We start from the raw sequence: 19298 nt of genomic DNA, 5'->3' as shown, positions 1-19298 counted from the left end.
AATCAACCATGACAAGCAATTAGACATTATGTTGAAAGCTGTTTTATTTAGACAGCGTAATGGCGGGAAGCCTTGCCAATCATGAAATCTCATTGGTCAAAGTCACTCTGCTCATATTTGATGATGTGCTGCGATTATTATATCATGCTGTTTCACTTTCCGTGTAAACAGCATGATGTGATGTTTAAAGGCACACGCTGTTAGTGGATGAGTCTTGATACAAATAAGATGTAAAGTGGACCAAGGAGAAAAAGGGGCAAAGGTGACCTTTTACTTGATAACGTGGACATTAAGTGGCTATATGAATTTAAAAGAATTGGCTGCAAAATTGATTTCCAAAAGTTATAACTTGGGTTATATATATATATATATATATAAGTTCACAAAGAGGATCTTCAGTACGTAGCCAACAAACTGCTTTACCAGTGGGTTCATTTTTCACAACTCAAATCCAAATCCCATGCTTCAAGCTTTTGGGTTTGGTTAACTGAATACATTATTAATCCTATTACTAAATACATTCATGTAAATAAACCAGTGCTCAGTTATCAGATGCTGAGAATAAACTTCTGATTACCATCAAAAATAAAAATAATTTTGCACCTGTTATTATTTTTTTCTTCTCTGATTGATTATTTCTATTTGTTATATTCTTTGTATGTTTTAGAACATTTTCAATTGGGATCTTGATTCCCAACAAGTTCATCACATTAACTACTCTGATCCAAATTAGGTTAGACACTAGGTTGGACCACGCTGGCCGATAATTGACAACAGCTACTAAAACTCACATTTATTGCGTCCAAAATTGCATAGGTTTTATATTTAATGGGGAATGAACTTTGCAACTGTAAAAATGTGCATTCTAAAGAGTATGAATGTGTATAGTATGAATGCAATCTGGGTGAGGTAGAGAACAAAACAGATTTTAAAATATTAGAACTTTTTATTGTTATCAGCTGACAAATTTGACAAACATTCTTTGTGCATTACATTTAATAAATCAGTTTTACTGATACTGATACTAAATTTAAATTCACACAAAATATACACGCAACACACAGCTAAGCAGATCATGTACAAAACATCCCTGTGGATACAGGCTGAAATGTGCAATTAGACTTCAACTTCCATTGGAAATTGTATAACCCTTATCATTTACCGATATTTTTTTTGTTGTTGTTGCCATTTTTCACTCTTGTGTTTCTTTTTAGAACTTTCTGATATCATAAACAACTCATTAGTGCAAAATGATATGATTCTTGAGGAATCATTCATCTGTATGTCTTGCATTTATACTGACTGTAAACTCATCCTAGACATTATTTAATTAAGAATTTGGAAAGGAATTAAAAATGGAAAATATAAGTGAAACAATAATTTAAACCAATTAAATCAAATTGGAACAATAGCCTTTGAAAAGATGACAAACAACGATTTTATCCAAATTATTGTCAGTCTCTTCTCATTAAGCCTTTTATTATCTAATATAACTAACGTATATGAATGATCTTCAAAGTATGAAAAACACTACTTGCTTCATTATTATGGTTCTTCTCAACAATTGTTTGATTTGCTATTACAGACCTCAAAGGGTTAGTTCACCCTCAATTACTTCACAGTAATTACTCACCCTCATGTTGTTCCAACCCCGTAAAACTTTCATTCATATTCAGAACACAAATGAAGATATTTTTGATGAAATCTGAGAGATTTCAGTCCCTCCATTGACAGCTACACAACTACCTTGTTCGCTGATCAATATTTATGTGAATAAAAGCCTAAATTAAATATGTTCATCATATAAAGCGGCCGTGTCTCTTCAGAAAATTTGGACTAAACCGCTCTATTCATATGGTTTATTTTCACGATCTCTTTATGAACTTTTTGAAGTGTCAAAGTGGTAGTTGCGTAACTGTCAATGGAGGGACAGAAAACTCAGATTTCATCAATAATATCTTCACATGTGTTCTGAAGATGAACGGAAGTCTTACGTGTTTGAAACAACATAAGGGTGAGTAATAAATGACAGAGTTTTCCTTTAAAACATCCCAAAGAAAAACAATATCCACAAAACTGCTTCTGATTTGGGTTTAAACTACTAGTGGTAGCTTGATTTAGACTTCATTGTTTGGTCTGTTTATCTTCGTTGACTGACTTCATAAAACTGACGCAAGTTTCTATAAGGTATCTCTGTTATTACAGGCAAAACAAAAACCTGTCAGCTGCAACAACTGCTGCATCATCTGGAACAATCGAGTTTTGATTCTCTGAGCTGATTAAATCTTGGATTATGATAATATTAAAGTGCTTATTATTTCATCGTAACTGCTCTCGCATCAAAAGGGAAAGATTACGAGTTTCTGAACGTGCAAGTGCCATGTTCTGGAGGGACTAACACCTGCTGACAAGAGTAGACAAACTAAGCTATGCTTCATTCTCAGAGAACTTCTGAGCGGATATGAGGAGCTAATATTGTCACAGTTATTGAAGCTATTAAATTGTCTGAAGTTCTTAAATCCTGCTATTAAAGTCATTGTCTTCGCCCACAGACTTTTATTAAAGTGCTCCGATATTGCTACTGTTTACTTCATCCGACGCATATGAATTCAAACCTCCAGTGAAAATTAAAACCTCAGAAGATTTCAAATGTAATGTTTTCTCCCGAAAAGTTCACAAAATGGAGTAAACAGTTTATCAGCAGTGAACGTCTGAGTCTTAGTGCAGTTAGAAAGAAAATGCCTCCTCAGGTTGGCTGAAATGTCAAAACAAATCCATAGAAACAAAATGAACCGAAAGCCAGATGGGTGGAGAGATGGGAAGCCCATTTTTCAGCGTGTGGCGGTCTCAGCTGCTTTCATCCACCAGCTTGGCTCCGTTGATACCACGGTACGTGACCCTGCTGGGTCGCACCAGAACCCCATGGCCAGGTCGGCAGCTGAAGTAGCGTCGGTTGCCCACAGAACCATCGTTTTTTCCTTTTGGGCTTCGCAGCTCGAGGCCGAGCCAGAGGCCGGGGGCAAAGTCAGCTGTGCCAATGTAGCGGATGGTGCCCATCTCATTGGCACTAATTAGCAAGACCTGCATGCCCAGGTGGAGTTTGACAGTGCCATCTGAGCCAGAGGAGCTGGTGCCACCCACTCGGTTAGGCCCTGGGCCAGCGCTGCTGTTCGCCCTTGATGTACCCCTGCCAGCGCTGACTGTGCTCCACCGGCGCCGCAAATTACTGGAACGGTTCCTGAGAGACGACAAAGAGCATTTGAGAATGGGATACAAGGGAATAATTAACGCTACAATGACATTTTAAGGCGAATAAGAATTTTCGATTTCAGTCGAAACACTTTTGGTGGGCCGAAAAATCATCGACTCTCTAGAGATCGACCGATAGTGGATTTTAGCGATAATGAGAACTAGGTTGGACCACGCTGGCCGATAACGATTAATCAACTGATAGTTTTTAAAATGGAAACTGAATGAACACATTAAAAAGTGCTGGAATTTTATTACAATTTTTTTTTAAACAATACTGAACCATGAACAATATTAATATATTAATTATACCTTGATCATTCATGTTAGTTTATAATGCATTAACTAATGTTAAGATATACAAATGTATGTAAACATTTATTAGTAAATGTTGAAATTAGCAATGAACAATACTTTTATTAACCTTAGAAATTGACTGGAATTGAATTTCAACTGCAGAAAGAGGTCAACAAAACAGCTTGTGAACAATATGTCAAGCAATGTTACATTTACCTCAGGAAAACCATTCAATGTCAGGTAGAAATAAAATAACCCATTTAGCTAAATATATTCTCTGTATTAGTCATTACATTTTTACTAAACCTGTTGTCTTCATTATTTATGTTTGAATAAAAATGTCATGAAAACAAGTTATAGCCACCGTTTAAATGTTTATATTTCATCCACGAATTGGAGTAGAGACATAAATACATAATTAAAAAGTTGATATATACAACCATTTGTTTTTGAGTGTTGGTTAATAAATACAAGCAATTAATTAATTGACTATTAAATTAGATTTATTTTCAGTTTCAGTTTTCAGCTAAATGAAAACTTTCATTTTGGTTTCAGTAAAAAAAATAAAAAAAAAAAAAAAAAATATATATATATATATATATCGTAAGAAATACGAGATTATAAATTAATAAATACTAATTATTATATACATTTCTACCCAAAAGTGCCTGTTTTGAAACTAAAGGAATCTTTGAGATTTGGGCTTCTTTAGATTTTGGTCCAAAAAAAAAACAAAAAAAAAAACAAAACATGGAAATGAGGACATTGATATGACATAACTCAAACCAACATTTGTCCATCATGAGCACCAAGGTTCAATGTCTGCGGAACACATGGACTAACCACGAGCCACAACTCTTCCTAGTGAAACATTCTTTACTTGAAAAAATGTACAGTCATATTAACATCATTCCCACCTGCTTGCTTGACCTTTGCGACTTGGTTCTCTCTGAGTGGCGATGGCTGAGGAAGTGCTGAGAGTGCGTCGAATTCCTTAAAAAAAAACACAAACATCCACTGAAAAATGACAGTTTTATATGAAACAGGGAATGTCTAAAAACTCGTCAGTCATACCAGATTTGACAGAGGAGAGGGAAACAGACAGCAGTAATGGCTCACCTGTGAAGGAATAGTTCATCCGAGACGAGGACAGCTCTGACAGACAGTCCACTGAGCCATGAATCCTGCTAGTTAAAACAAAGTGAATGTTCAGTATTACTTCTTCCACTGCACTTGAACAACTGATGCTCAGGCAGAAAACTGTCAAGACACATTATTTTACCCTTGCGTATACTCTGTTAGCTGTCAAACAACAAATTTATCACTTCAAAATAGTGACAGTCACATGGGTGTATTTTGACAAATGCTTGTCAAAATTGTCACAAACAATTTGACATGTAAATATGTAGCAGGAACAAAATCACAAACCTTTACACGTTAGGATTGGGGGGTGGAGGGGGGATTATCCAACGGACAGGTAAAAACTCTTTGAAATGAATATCTTTGAAGTGAACATGAAATGGTACTCGAAACACATTTTACTTCCATAATTTGATGGAAGCCAGACTTAAATATGAGCTTGAAGACAACAACACATTGACTTGACTGCCAACAACCCCGTTTGAGGAGGCATTAAAGAGGATGTGGAAGGTCAAGTAAGGTCATATTCGTAATTTAGAGTTTGACAATTCGATATTTAGATTTTTTATATTTAAAATTACATTATAATGGTCTAACAAATGTTTGAAGAACTTCAAAAAATATATTAAAAATAATTATGGACTATATAGTAAATTACTATAAAAAAGTCTAACAGTCAAAAATAGTCCGAATGCAACGTACCAGGGAGGAGAGTAAAGATGGAAAGCTCCTAAAGCTTAGTTCCATATAAATTCACGGATAATTTGTTGTTTTGTCGTTAGTGAAAATCAATATTGACCTTGTATTTGAAAAATTATGCTCATATAAGAAGCAATACTAAAATTCTGATTCAGTTCATTCGCATTCGGAGATCGACTAATTTTGACTGTCAAAGTGCCGGCGGACACAGCTATAGTGAGTTGTTCAAAATCTTTCTTTTTAGTAAACTCTGTGTACACAAACAATGTTCTCAATGCTGGAGTTCATGTGTAGAGCCTCTGGGGAGACTTCCAGCAAAGTTTCATGTTGTGTCGAGCCTTCTTAGTGTTTTAAAAATAGTGATTTTTGATGCTATCATAAAAGTGCCCCAATCACTCCCATTCACAAGGCAATTTGGCCAAAAAAACGAAAATACGGTCAAACTTAAAAGTGGCGTTTCCATTCTAATCATGCTTTTAAACGAAAGTTTGCCTCGGGTAGATTAACAAAAAGACCCCAGGTTTCATTTTGTCGAGAGTTACCCTTTAAGACTTCAAATCATCTCAGCATACTTGAAGAGTTTTAGTTCTTTTTAAATTTACCTTTATTTGCTATTATTCCTGTAATCTTTGCTAACCAACATTAAAAACGATCCAACATTAGAAACAGTAGTCTGCATCACATACAACATTTTGGTGAAACCTCTGCACATTTCAGATCATTTCTTCATTACTTTCAATCTACAACTTATACTTGTGCACCAGCAACCGCTCTCCCAGTTACTTTCAGACGAAACCTGCGCTCACATTCTCCTTCCCTTCTTTCCTCTGTTGTGTCATCCTCTCTTCCCTCACCCACACGATTCTCATCTCTGGATGTGAACACCACGACGGACACTTTATGTTCCACTTTAACATCTTTCCTAGACAATATCTGTCCTCTCTCCTCCAGGCCAGCACGTGCTACTCCCTCTAACCCCTGGTTATCTGATGTTCTTCATGAACACCGGACCAAACTCAGAATGCCGCAAATCAGAAGACCCATCTAACCTGAGTATGTATCAGTCTCTGCTCTCATCATTTTCTGTTGAAGTTCATGCTGCTAAATTTTCATATTTCCACAACACGCTTCAAACACACGCACACTTTTCAAAATATTCAACTCTCTCCTCTGCCCCCCTCCACCACCACCCACCTCCTCTTTAACTGCTGATGATTTTGCTCAATTCTTCACTGACAAAACTCCAGCAATCTTCTCTCCACCTTCTGTCCCCTCGCTGAGGCTGAAGTATCTGAACTTCTCCTCTCCAGTCACCCTACCACCTGCCCTCTAGATCCCATGCCCTCACACCTACAAGCCATCTCTCCTACACTTTTACCAGCACTCACACACACACACACACACACACACACACACACACACACACACACACACACACACACACACACACACACACACACACACACACACACACACACACACACACACACACACACACACACACACACACACACACACACACACACACACACACACATCAACACATCTCTCCACACTGCCATTTTCTCTACCGCATTCAAGCAGGCTCAGGCAACTCCACTGTTCAAAAAACCCACATTAAAACACGTCACTTGTTGACTGAGACATTTTCGTCAAGCGCAAACTCATGAATGTGCGTATGTTAAATAGGCCGGAAGTAATGGTTTATAGTATAAAGTTTCAAGTTTATACGTTTTGTTTCATAGGTTATAATTTTCAAAAGTTTCAAATATTAGGCAAGGCAAGGCGAGTTTTGGGAAAATTAAAACAGTTATGAAAGGAATTAAAAGATATATAAAGATGATGCAGTTACAAAAGGAATTAAAAATATGATACATAGATAAACTTCTCATCCGGCAAAACACCGGTATATCATATTTTCTCAGTTTTACTCTGAGATTTTCCCATGGTGATTTCACTGTTTCTTTCAGCGTGCCTAAGTAATCTACTGGACGTCTCCAACAGACCCGATTTTCCCCTAAAATCGGACAGGAGGAGCTCTAGGACTGACTCACGGGGTAACCTCGGGTTCACTTTCCCAGTAGTCCGCACCCCTAAAATTTGTTTCGGAAGCTCTAAGAATGTTCATTTCATTAGTATTTATTTTTCTCACAAGCAAACCGATTGTTTCGCTTCAGAAGACAATGATGGGGGTCATGTGGGTTGCTGTCGTGTTCATTTTGTGTGGTTTTTGAACTCAACTTTGAGGTTTCCATTCACTTGCATTATATGGACTCGCAGAGATGAATTATTTTTCTAAAAAAATCTTTCTTTGTGTTCCACAGAAGTAAAAAAGTCATCTGGCAGGGCGTTATGTTGAGTAAATGAAAGGGAGAATTTTCATTTTTGGGTGGAGAATCCTTTTAAGACGAGGAAAATGAATTAAGAAATAAATAGTGGCTATTTCAATTTGAAGAGCCTCTGACAAAATGAAAGGAAGCGGTTGGGATCGCTCTGCCGGCGTGTCTGAGGCTGCCCCGAGGGTTAATTAAGAAGACACAATGAAAGAAAGCTTTTAGAACAATGTGCTTATCAGTCGCTCAGACCCTTTACAAAAATACAATGGGAAAGAAAGAGCGGAATATGGCATAGGTGAATGGTTCTGAATTAAGAATATATGATTCATGACAGATGGAGAAGATACGAACATTGATCATTTGTTGAATAACCAGCAGGGGAATAAAAGCAGTAAAAGGTACAGAGGGACAAATGGAGGGCAGACCGCTGTCGATGGGAAGGATTAAAGTCATAATGGAAGACTGACTGGAGAAAAGTAAATCGAATACAAGGAAAAAATAAATGGCTGGATATTTAATTAAAAGAAAGTAGAAAGGAAGTAATTCCGTTCCTGTCAAATTAAAGTAAAATAAGTAAAAGTCAAATATAAACTACACTTTCTGAAGAAATGTGACCAAACTTGCCACTGTTGGGTGGCTTCCAGGGCATTTCTATGCAATTGCTAAGGCTTCTGACTCCTCTTTTAAATACTATTGAATTTTTCCCAAATGTTATTGTGCCAGAAGTCTAACTGCCAAAAAGTACGCCAACAATACCCATCAGGTTTATCTGTGATACCAGAGTGGCTGGTAAATGTCTTTTGAGGACAAGGGCAGGACGGTTATTTTCTGTGGGGACCGTTACGTCCCTCATGCAGAAATGACTTACAAATGTCGATGCACAATCTTATTAATGCTTCTGTACAGAAAGGTCGAAATCTCAGTTCAACAATCAAAGACACAGTCGGCTAGAAATAATCACGCTAAAAGTCAGCAAGATACCAGAAATAAGACTCAGTTAAGATGCGGTTATGGCTGCAAATTCTCCACGGTGCACTTGCCTCTGAACTCGTGAGGGTGGGGCGAAGACTCCGTGTTTAGGAGGACAGCTGAAGTATCGCACTCCTCCAACTGATCCGTCATTCTTTCCGCTCGGCTTGTCCAACTCAATCCCCAACCAAAATCCTGTCAGGGACACACACACACACACACCGTGTATAAGCACACACGTTTTGAGAAATGTAGCGATTCTCTTGCCGACCTGAGCTTTGGTAAACAATCTCCAATCTGTCATCTCTCAGTACAGCTCGAGTCTAAACAAACGAATACCAAATCCTGCGATTTGAGTAAATCCAGCTATTCCTTCCAAAAGCTTTGTGATGCTTTGTAATGCAAGGACCAACAGTTGCTTTTTAGTAAACAAAGCACAAAGCACAGGGTGAGTTGTATTCTATAAATGTGTGAATAGCAGATGAAAAGGGCACATTGAGAGGAAGATGGATTTCACCTTAAGGTACCCTATCAATAAAATGGCACGGATAAGATCCATGTTCTAAAAAACAAAAACAAAAAAAACATGAATAGAAAGTCGTTACTGTCTTGTTGAAGTGGTTCTTTTCCAGCAGCAAAATTTAAGTCAGCTGCTTAAATTTCCAAGTCCAAAGCCTTCATGAGCAACAATCGACTCCTGACGTGTTCGGTTGAAAAAGATGTCAAGCTTCATGCTGCACGTGTTTCATTATAGAAGTGTAACAATGGTCAACCTTAGCAGGGGTTGGAAGTGCTCATGGAGCAATAGCTCTCATTCTGTCTGAAATATAATTGATTTGCGTTAATATAATTTGGTAATAAGACATTAGTTTTCAGTTCAATACTGGGCACTTCCAAGTCTTACATAGCCTCCTCGTCTGTCCAATTTTTTTTTTTTTTTTTTATATGGTCCCCACAAAAACACATAGATTTTTTGTTCTCTTGGGTAAAATAAGTGAATCGTAGCGTAGCTGTCAGGCGGAGACCTGGTATTTTTTTTTTATATATACATTTTTTTCCTTCAGAAATCATTAATATTGGTCACTCTTTACATCTATCTGTGGGTTTTGCAAATGTCTAACTAATGAAAAGTATTAAAAAGAGCTTGTGACTAAACCTCATAACTCCATTGGATCCTCAATATGTCAGTCAAACCTCGTAACTTATTCACTCAAGAAACACTACGGTCTTAAACAGAATATCACTTAATTTTTTGTAACATGGGATTTTGCATGGGAACATGGGAAAAAGCTTAATGCCCACACAGCTACAATACACTTTATAACCTGTGAGTTGATGAAAACGTAATGCGATGGACTTACTGCCTCAAAGACATGTCTAAAAATCTCAAATTCACTGGTCAAAAACCTTGTGACTCAATTTCAGCTTGATGTTGGTGTAAATTGTAACTAATATAATGACACATGCAGGTCTCTGACCATATATAAAGACATTAGTTTTATTTAAATGTGTACAGTCATGGTCAGAATTATGGGGACCCTTGATAAATATGATCAGAGAAGGCTGTGAAAATAAATCTGCATTGTGTATTCTTTTGATCTTTAATAAAAATAAATCTCACTTTTCATTAAAGTAAAACAACTGAAAGCTTCTTTCTCTAATGCACGTTGGCCACAAATATTGGCACCCCTAGAGATTCTTAAGAGTAAAATATCTCTGAAGTATATTCCCATTCATATTAACATTTTTGATCACACCAGGGTGACTAGGAACATGAAATTGTCCAGCAATGACTTCTTGTTTCACAGGAGTATAAATATGAGGAAACAAGGCCAAAATCCCTTAATCATCCATCACAACCAAATAACCATTAATCCATTCATTACATACCATATGTATATATATATATATATATATATATTAGAGGTGGGCATAGATTAATTTTTTTAATCTAGATTAATCTAGATTAATTTAGAAATTAATCTAGATTAATCTAGATTAAAATGGCTCATTTGAATTCTGCCGAAGGCATTCAAAATATGTGTGCTACCCAAATAATGACTATAAAAGTAAGTCTTTGAGAACGGGTTTCTCAAGCCAGGTGGCGCATTAGACCAGGGGCTCATCTCCTGTTTCCAAAATGCATCACAAACTGCTTGAGAAAGCTGTTCTACTCATAGACTGTAAAAGGTTACTACTGTACTGTTACCGTCCATAGGCAACATTAGGTAGGCCTATGTTATTATCAACTACTATAGGCTATCAATTAGGGATGGGCGATATGGCCTAAAATCTATATTGTGATATACATTGCAGCCTCTTGCGATAACGATATACAGTATATTATAATAAAACCATTTCAGAACAGATTACACAGACCCATGCTAAACAACTGCTAAATGTATTTTTTTTTAAAGGGTGTATGTAGTTTTGAGAACATATATTGTGCAAAACTGTAAGTATACAACATAATTTTGCAGATAAATAAAATTTAAGTACACTAGCTGCAGAGACTTAAGTAGGTCTAATGTTTATTATGGCTTGGAGCTTATGAAACCCCAAATTTAAAATTAGAATATTGTCTAACTGATGTATTTTCAGTTAAAAAGAAACACAACAACGATTCTTAAAATCGAGATTATGTGCTACACCACTAAGATATATTGGAATGGGAATAATACGCGCGCGCTGGTATTCAGTGATATCATGTTTCGTTTTGAATTTGAGGTGGTCGAACGGATTAGTCGTGTGTTAACTTACCGAACTGTTTCCCCACACACTCTGTATATAGTTTGCTGCTGCTCGTCTGACGGCTTAAACCCGAACCAAGTCCAAATAATGGATGTTGCACCAATCTTTTTCACCAGCTTTCACTTTCAGCCGTGTTTACTTAAGATGACGACGAATATGCGTTGCAGCCGGGTTTACCTCGCGGCCGCGGGTAGATTGCGTCATCATAGCTTGTGTAGTATAGAACCATCTCCCAACCCAACTTGGAGAATAGATTAACGGCGATATTTTTTTTATCGCGCGATAAGAGTCTCGCGTTAACGCAGCACGTTAACGCCGATAACGGCCCACCACTAATATATATATATATATATATATATATAGCTTCACAAAATAGAAAGTGGCTGGAAGAAAATAGTTAAAATTAACGAAAATTCCCATTTCCACCATCAGGGCAATAATTAAGAAGTTCCAATCAACTAAAGATGTTACAAATCTGCCTGGACGATAATGTGTCTATATTGTCTTTATGCACATTGAGGAGGAGAGTTTGAGTGTCCAAAGACTCTCCAAGGATCACAGCTGGAGAATTGCAGAAATTGTTGTAGTCTTGGATTCAGAAAGCTTTAAAAAAACGTATCAAACAGCACCTCCATCACCACATGTTGTTTGGGAGGGTTTCGAGAAAAAAATCCCTTCCCTCATCCAAAAACAAACTCCAGCATATTCAGTTGTCAGACACCATTGGAACTTCAAATGGGACCGGCGTCTATGCTCAGATGAAACTAAAAAAAATTGATTTTTGGCAGCAAACCCAACAAATGGGTTTGATGCAAACATGGATAAAAAGGTACCCCATGTCCATGGTTAAATATACTGCTAGATCTTTAATGTTGTGGGCCTATTTTTCTACCAGAGGTCCTGGACTTCTTGTTCAGATACATGGTATCATGGATTCTATCAAATACCAACAGATAAAAACTCAAAACCTGTACGCTCTTGCTAGAAATATTAAAATGGAAATCAGCTGGATCTTCCATCAGGACAATGATCTAAAACAAACATCAAATTCAATGCAAAAATGGGTCACTGAGCACAACATGAAGCTTCTGCCAAGACCATCCCAGACTCCTGACCTGAACCCTATAGAAAATGAGTGGGCTGAACTGAAGAGGAGGAGTGCCAACATTGATCTGGGAATATGAAGGATCTGGAGAGATTCTGTATGGACGAATGGTCTCTGATCTCTTGTCATGCGTTCTCCAAACTCATCAGGCATTATAGGAGAAGACTCAGAGCTGTTCTCTTGGCAAAAGGAGGTTGCAAATAGAATTGAATAAATGAGTGCCATTAATTGTGGCCAATGTGTTTTGGAGAAAAACACATTTCACAAAGAGATTTTCCCCCCATTTTCAATTTGTTTACTTCAACGATTGGTTAGATTTTTTTTTTTTTTAATTTAAGGATCAAAATGATTAACAATGCATATTTATTTTCACAGGCTTCTTTGTTCCCATTTACCAAGGGTGCTAAGAATTCTGACCAGGACTGCATAATGTATTTTATTATATTTTGTCCCTGCTGTGCATATAATTGAGCACTGGCCAATATAATATGTGTTCTAGTAAGCTATCACATAATTCTCTCCAAATCTGTTTTTAGCTTTTCCAATTGATTTTGATGAAATTACTGTGCTTCCTGCAACATGAAAGTGCTCTCCAGAAAAAGCTGAGTTCAACAGCACTCAGGGGTCATTAATTAGCAGACTAGAGTAAGCGTTTTAAGGCTTTTTATGGGAATAGTTTAGCTACTCCTGTTTTCCAAACCATGAACCAGTAGCATTCAGGCATAAATATTCAATCACATTATGTCAAATAAAATTTATTTAATGAACAAATATTCAAATATATACATATAAAAAAACAAAAACAAGCCTTAATACAGCGGTACGCCAGCTCATGGCACATTGGCTTATTCAACAAAATACAAATTGATGATAAAACAGTATTGAGTTGTTCTCCCTGTTTCAAAGTATTAAACCCATGTGTCTCAACTGTTCATAATCCACAGTGCTCGCTGAACCTGAATCTTGATTTTATTAGGTTCAAAATCAGCTGAGTCAGCATTCACAATCATGGACAATATGCAATAAATGTTGTTCTCAGTTCACCAATCTGTATAAATCTGTTCTCCATTCAGTCCTTCACTCCTGACTTTAATAATAAAGGGGTTACACTTTATTTTAAGGGTGCACTTGTTACAGTGTAATTATGCATTGTAATATTTATCATCATGTTTTTACTATAGGGTTAGGGTTAAGATTAGGGTTAGTTGCTTGTAATTATGCAGTATTTACTGTTATTACTAAAGTAAGTACATGTTTCTTTTCTTTTTTCATTTTAACATGCTACTTACAATATAAATGCTACAATCTAATCATTTCTTTTATTTGGCATGCCTCGAGTTTTCATTTGTATAATCTGAGCTCTAAAAGGATGTAGCTGAAGGTTCTTGGAACACAACGAGTGTCTTTGAAATTCTGCAAAATATCTGATGTACTGCAGTAAATACAGTGACTAACTTCACAGTGCTGAAGAACTGCTGAGCTCACCTGAGAGTACCAGTTCCATTAGGCGGATAACCTTTATATGGTATACATTTAAAAAACTGCTGTATTCAACTTAAAAACCTAGCAGAGTAGCAGACATAAAGTCCCAGCAGAAAGACAGGTAAAGTGTGCGACGCGTTTGAGTGGATGGCCTTTTACTCATTTATAAAATGTTTCTTTATCTATTGTGTGATATTAGAAATATGAAATATGGCTTTAATTCATCCAGAGGTTACATAAAGGAGAGGGATCCAAGTACATTGACAAAGGAGTAGCCATTGACTAGCTCTAAATGTGCAATTAACCCCCGACCCATAGCACTTTCCTGAGCTATCGTACACTGCAGGAGATTGTTAGAAAGGTGATTGTGTCATACCTGGAGCGAAACTGGTCTTCCCGAAAAACCGCACAATCCCTGTCCTTTGTCCCACCACCAATACACGCTCCCCTAAATGCACATCTGAGCTCTCATATGCTGTGCTGCTGGCTGAAGGGGTTCTGCTGCGAGCAATTCCTGATGAAAAAAAGAAAGAAAAGAAAGTTTTAATATTTCAAAATATCTCATAATTTCTAGATGCACTAATAAAGGGATAGTTCACCCAAAAGTGTGTTCTCTTTTGGCTTAAGTCGACTGCCAGAAGCTAGTTATTTTAGTTAATACAGTTTTAAATATGGATATTATTCTCACATGAATGCATCGCTTCACTTCAGAAGGCCTTTATTAACCCGCCAGAGCTGTGTGGAGCACTTTTATCATGGATGGATGCGCTTTGATGGACTTCCAAAAAAATATACCCATTGACTCCCATTATAAAGCTTGGAAGAACCAGGAATTTTTTAATTTTTTATAACTCTGATTGTATTCGTCTGAAAGAAGAATTTCATATACACCTAGGATGGCTTCAGGGTCAATCATGGGCTAATTTTCATATTTGGGTGAACTATCCCTTTAATATCCATCTAAAAACATCACACATTTTACATTCAAAACCTAGTAGAGAGTAGGGTAAGTTGCATCAATCGTTAACATGTATCATAATATTTATGTGTCATGTGATCAGATACTTAGAAAGGTTACTTAGAAAAAGTTACAGAAAGGTTACAGTTACTTACATTAAAAAAACCTTCTCATGGCTAGTTCATTGATATCTTTACACGATGCAAATAATGTACACTGCAAAGACTCTGCAAATGGATCATGCATAAATAAGTATTTATATTTTAATTATTTTGATAAACAACTCACGTATGTTCATTTATTTGCTGTGGGTTTAGTCTTTGCCCTTGAGGGTGATGCAAGACTGTGTTTGGAACCTGATCCCTCATTAGGATTGACTTTGTGATAATGATGGTGCACATTGCTATTTACAAATACATATTCAAGGCTAATTATTGTAGATTGTCAAAAGGAATGTACCAGAGTGTGGGGTGGCGGTGAGGGAACGGGAGGGCGGAGGAGTAGATACGGTGCTCGGAGGAGTCCGTTCCTGCCATGGGCGCAGAGGTGGTCTTTGTCGTGGTGGTGGTCTTGGTGGACGTCTGGAAGCTTGTCTGGAGTCCAAAGAAGAAGAGGAGGTGGAACAACTGAGTGAAAGAAGACCTGTGCAGAGGTGAGAAAGGACAGAGTGGAACTGTAACAAAGCAGATTTAAAAAATGAAGAAGATTACCATAACTGCTATAATTTAAAGATGGATTACAGGCACACACTTTTGGGGGAAACAAGAAAATGCATGACAAATTTGACTTCACTGATCATTAAAGTTGTAAATGTATGACACTTTTACTGGGTCTCTACGAACAGAATTTGACAAAATTGTACATGCAGCCTAAGCATATCCTGATGTCTATACCAAGTTTTGTTATGCTTGGACTTTGTTTGGATGGATATAGAAAAAAAGAAAATTGTTCATTCCAAACAGCAAAAAAATTAATAAAATAAAATAAATACTGGAACGAAAAATGCATATTCTGTAGGTATGGTCACGTTAGCAAAACTGTGCAGGCAAAAAAGTGTCACTGTCTATTATAAATTGTGTTGCGATACATGAAGCACAGCTCACACAGAAGTCACTTTCAAACCAATCAGCTTTCTGTTGGTCAATGCATTCACATGACACCGGCATTACCTCCTGAACTCGTCAGTACTGTCTCTAATGGCCATATCGCTTTAAAATATAGCATTCGGTGTAGAATTGAAATGGGTCCGATACATTTTCTGGTCTGCACCGACTCGCACATATGATTCACTCTGTGCTCTCGTGTCTCTGGACCGGAGCAGACTGTGTGTTCTCTGTGGCGGTTTATGTGACACTAACGTAAAACCAGACTTCATTCGCCCCTATCGAAAGCATATTTACACTGTATGAATCGTTCCCTATCCCCTATATAGTGCACTGTGCCATTCACCATGTAGAAAATAGTAAATGTGTGAACAAGTAACTGATTTCAGCCGCAGCTTCAGCGTTTATTTATAATGTAGGGGGCGGGGCTTCAGATTCTAGAGAGCATTTGATTGGACAGAAAAAAATTTCATCAAAATCGTTGATCCATTTTGATGGAAGTGAGAGACTGTAAGTTCTGAATGCTTATTTCTTCTAAATGTGAATTTTATCATTGTTTTGGAGCACACTAGCTTATAGATAACAGTAAGGCTAACATATTCATACTAAAAAACTTAAATGTTGCTTTCATGGGGGCTTTAAGACCATTTGGTTTGAAGGCACATAGCAAGATTTCAGAGGGACATTTTGATTCTAACCCAAACTCATATTATAAGCTTATTACTAACCCACATTGTTACGCCACCTAGTTTAGGATGTGCCTGGTGATTAGGATTTCCTTTTTCAATCAAGGTGCAGTACAGTTGCATACTCTAGTCTCTCAGAACTGTGGAGGAGACACTGATTCTGGAGGTGAAAGTGCACAGAAATTGCAGTAAAATGCATTCAAAGTGAGTCTGATTTTGAGTTTGATGTGTGGAAAATTTCTGCATGATATCATGGAAATCTTTTTTGTCATGCATCACACAGAATCAAATTATATAGAACAAGAAAATTGCTCCCAGATACCATTCATTTTTCCTTCTTCTTGCCTAGAAAACAGTATCTAATGTGAGGCAGATCACGTGTGCTCCACTCCTACTGGTATGACTGAATGACTGACTGATAAAGTTCACACATTATTTAAAAGCCTAAATGTAAAATAACACTATTTGTTCACAGTAGAAATTAAATATATAGTTTTATCTTTGCTAAAGCTGTATTTTGTTGTTTTATTAATATTAATGACAAAGACAACAGTAGGAATATTAGGTGTGTGCTGTCACTTTAAGAACGACTGCACGGACCGGAAAAACTGACAATCATCCGGTATTTTTCGAACTGTTCACTTGCAAGAGAATGCTTGCCGAGACGGGCATTTAGACATAATTTTGTGTTTATGAAATGCAAAAGAGGAATTAATTCGGTGTTTGACTTGTGTCTCTCTCTCTCTCTCTCTCTTTCTCTCTCTCTCTCTCTCTGTCTCGGTCTCTCTCTCTCTTTCTTTCTGTCTCTGTCTCTCTCTCTCTCTTTCTTTCTGTCTCTGTCTCTCTCGGTCTCCCTCTCCCCGTCTCCCTCTCTCTGTCTCTCTCTCTCTGCAATAGACATACAAACATATAGATAAATAAAAGGGGGGAAGAAAACATTTCCATATTACACATAAACATATCTATGTATCTCAATAAAAATAGATACAAATAAAATATAAGCACAGAGAGTAGTTTAAAGGGAAAAGAGGGTTCAGCCCTTGTCCCTCGTATGATGGCAGGAAGACACATACTGCGCTCTCTGGCTCTCCAGCTCTGCTTGTGTCGGCCCGTCTCCACACACAGATGTTGTCTTTACTCGTCTGTTCTCTGCCGCTGCTCGTGGATGGTGTTGTTGTAGTTGCTGGATGGTGTGGTGTGATGCTGCTGCTGACTTTCCTCTTGAGGCTCTGAGGGGCTTGATGAGATTGTGGGGTTGCAGGAGTGAAGGAGCTCAGTGATTGTGTGCTGGCACACTGCTGATGTTGAGCTGATGTTGAGATGCGTTCAGGAGTGGAGGTGCTCAGCGATGTTGTCTCTCCAGGCCTATATCTTGGGAGATGCAGAAGTGCTGATGTGTCTGTCTGTCAGAGGAGTTCTTGAGCTGGGGTCAGTGTTGTTGTCCGTTGTGTTGCAGAGTCCCTCCTCTGTGCTTCTCTTCACTTCAGGATCTTTCTTAATCTTCTGAACCTCCAATTTAAGGTTTTTGAAGTTCCTCTGGAATTCATTAAAGGCTGGTTTCTGGTCCCTGGACCATGACTGTCCCATTATGATCGAGGTTCACAATCAGCTTTGTGTTGTTGTCTCCTTCCAGACTCTCTCTCTCTCTCTCTCTCTCTCTGCGCAAGTCCCGATTTTCACCTCTTCTTCTGTTTAAAATTGCTTGAATGTGTAAATTGGCAAGACGAAACACGTCCAAATTATAAACTTTCACTCTATGATGGCTAAATTAAGCAGTTAATCCGCGAATCACATGCGTGCCGAACCATGGGGCCTAATCCGTACAGATCAACTGTGATCCGTTCCACCCTTAATTTACATTAAGTTAAACTTTAACACACCCACGCTGTTACTCGTGTCACCAATATTGTAAGCTCTCACTGAAATTAACAGAATTTTGGCCCCTTTGACACTGCATATTGTTGTCAATATGAATGTCCCCTGATGAGACAAATGTTAAAAGTTCATTAAGCTGCCATTCATATTTGCAGGAGAAGCATCACATGAATTAACTCTAGATTTAATCCAACTAAGCTTTATTAATGCCATTTTAAATGGTCAAACCAATTAAATAACTAACCAGTGATTATCATACTAAATAATTAGCAGGTGAGTAAAGCCCCTTTTTTTTTTTTTTCGCAGAAAAATGAATTTAAAAACTGAACAGGCAAGTATCTGACGCAGAAATTGAGGCCTGCCAACATCTAAAGGTCAAGTGACATGTTATGAGAATGCTGCTAAACAAATTGCTTCCCAGTTGACTGGGGGAATTTCAAACTATTTATTTTGGCTGAATGACAAAACTTCAAACGTTCCATGAAAAATAACAAAATAATATTCTATTTCTAACATTATAGGAAGAGTGGCCATAATAACACTACGTTCAGTCAGCATTTTTGGCAAAATCATCACCTCGTTGGTCTACAGATATAAAAATAATAATAATAATAATAATAATAATTCAAAGGTAGCTGCTGATGTGGC

General features: G+C 37.4%; 1 protein-coding gene across 3 annotated transcripts in view; it reads right to left on the bottom strand.

Annotated features, from left to right (window-relative positions):
- Nucleotides 1-926: 926 nt before the first annotated feature.
- The window catches only part of LOC309479607 (CAP-Gly domain-containing linker protein 4), a 50000-nt gene continuing 31628 nt past the window's right edge, over nt 927-19298 (bottom strand). Inside the window, exons 10-16 of one of the 3 annotated variants that reach the window (XR_014199330.1) lie at nt 15446-15628; nt 14405-14542; nt 8762-8885; nt 4666-4733; nt 4464-4539; nt 1588-3238; nt 927-1533 (exon numbers count right to left, since the gene is read on the bottom strand). Coding sequence is in view for 2 of the 3 variants with exons in the window: in XM_082143767.1 (XP_081999893.1) it covers nt 2848-3238; nt 4464-4539; nt 4666-4733; nt 8762-8885; nt 14405-14542; nt 15446-15628 (980 nt within the window). In the remaining variant the exon portion in view is untranslated. Of the gene's footprint in view, nt 3239-4463; nt 4540-4665; nt 4734-8761; nt 8886-14404; nt 14543-15445; nt 15629-19298 lie in introns of all 3 variants that reach the window. The other 2 variants (XM_082143767.1, XM_082143768.1) reach the window with 2 other exon arrangements.

Source organism: Leuciscus leuciscus (assembly GCF_965113295.1).
Source record: "Leuciscus leuciscus genome assembly, chromosome: 17".
NCBI classification, from domain to species: Eukaryota; Metazoa; Chordata; class Actinopteri; order Cypriniformes; family Leuciscidae; genus Leuciscus; species Leuciscus leuciscus.
Note: the sequence above shows the minus strand (reverse complement) of the source record. Positions and strands in the feature narration are given on the sequence as shown.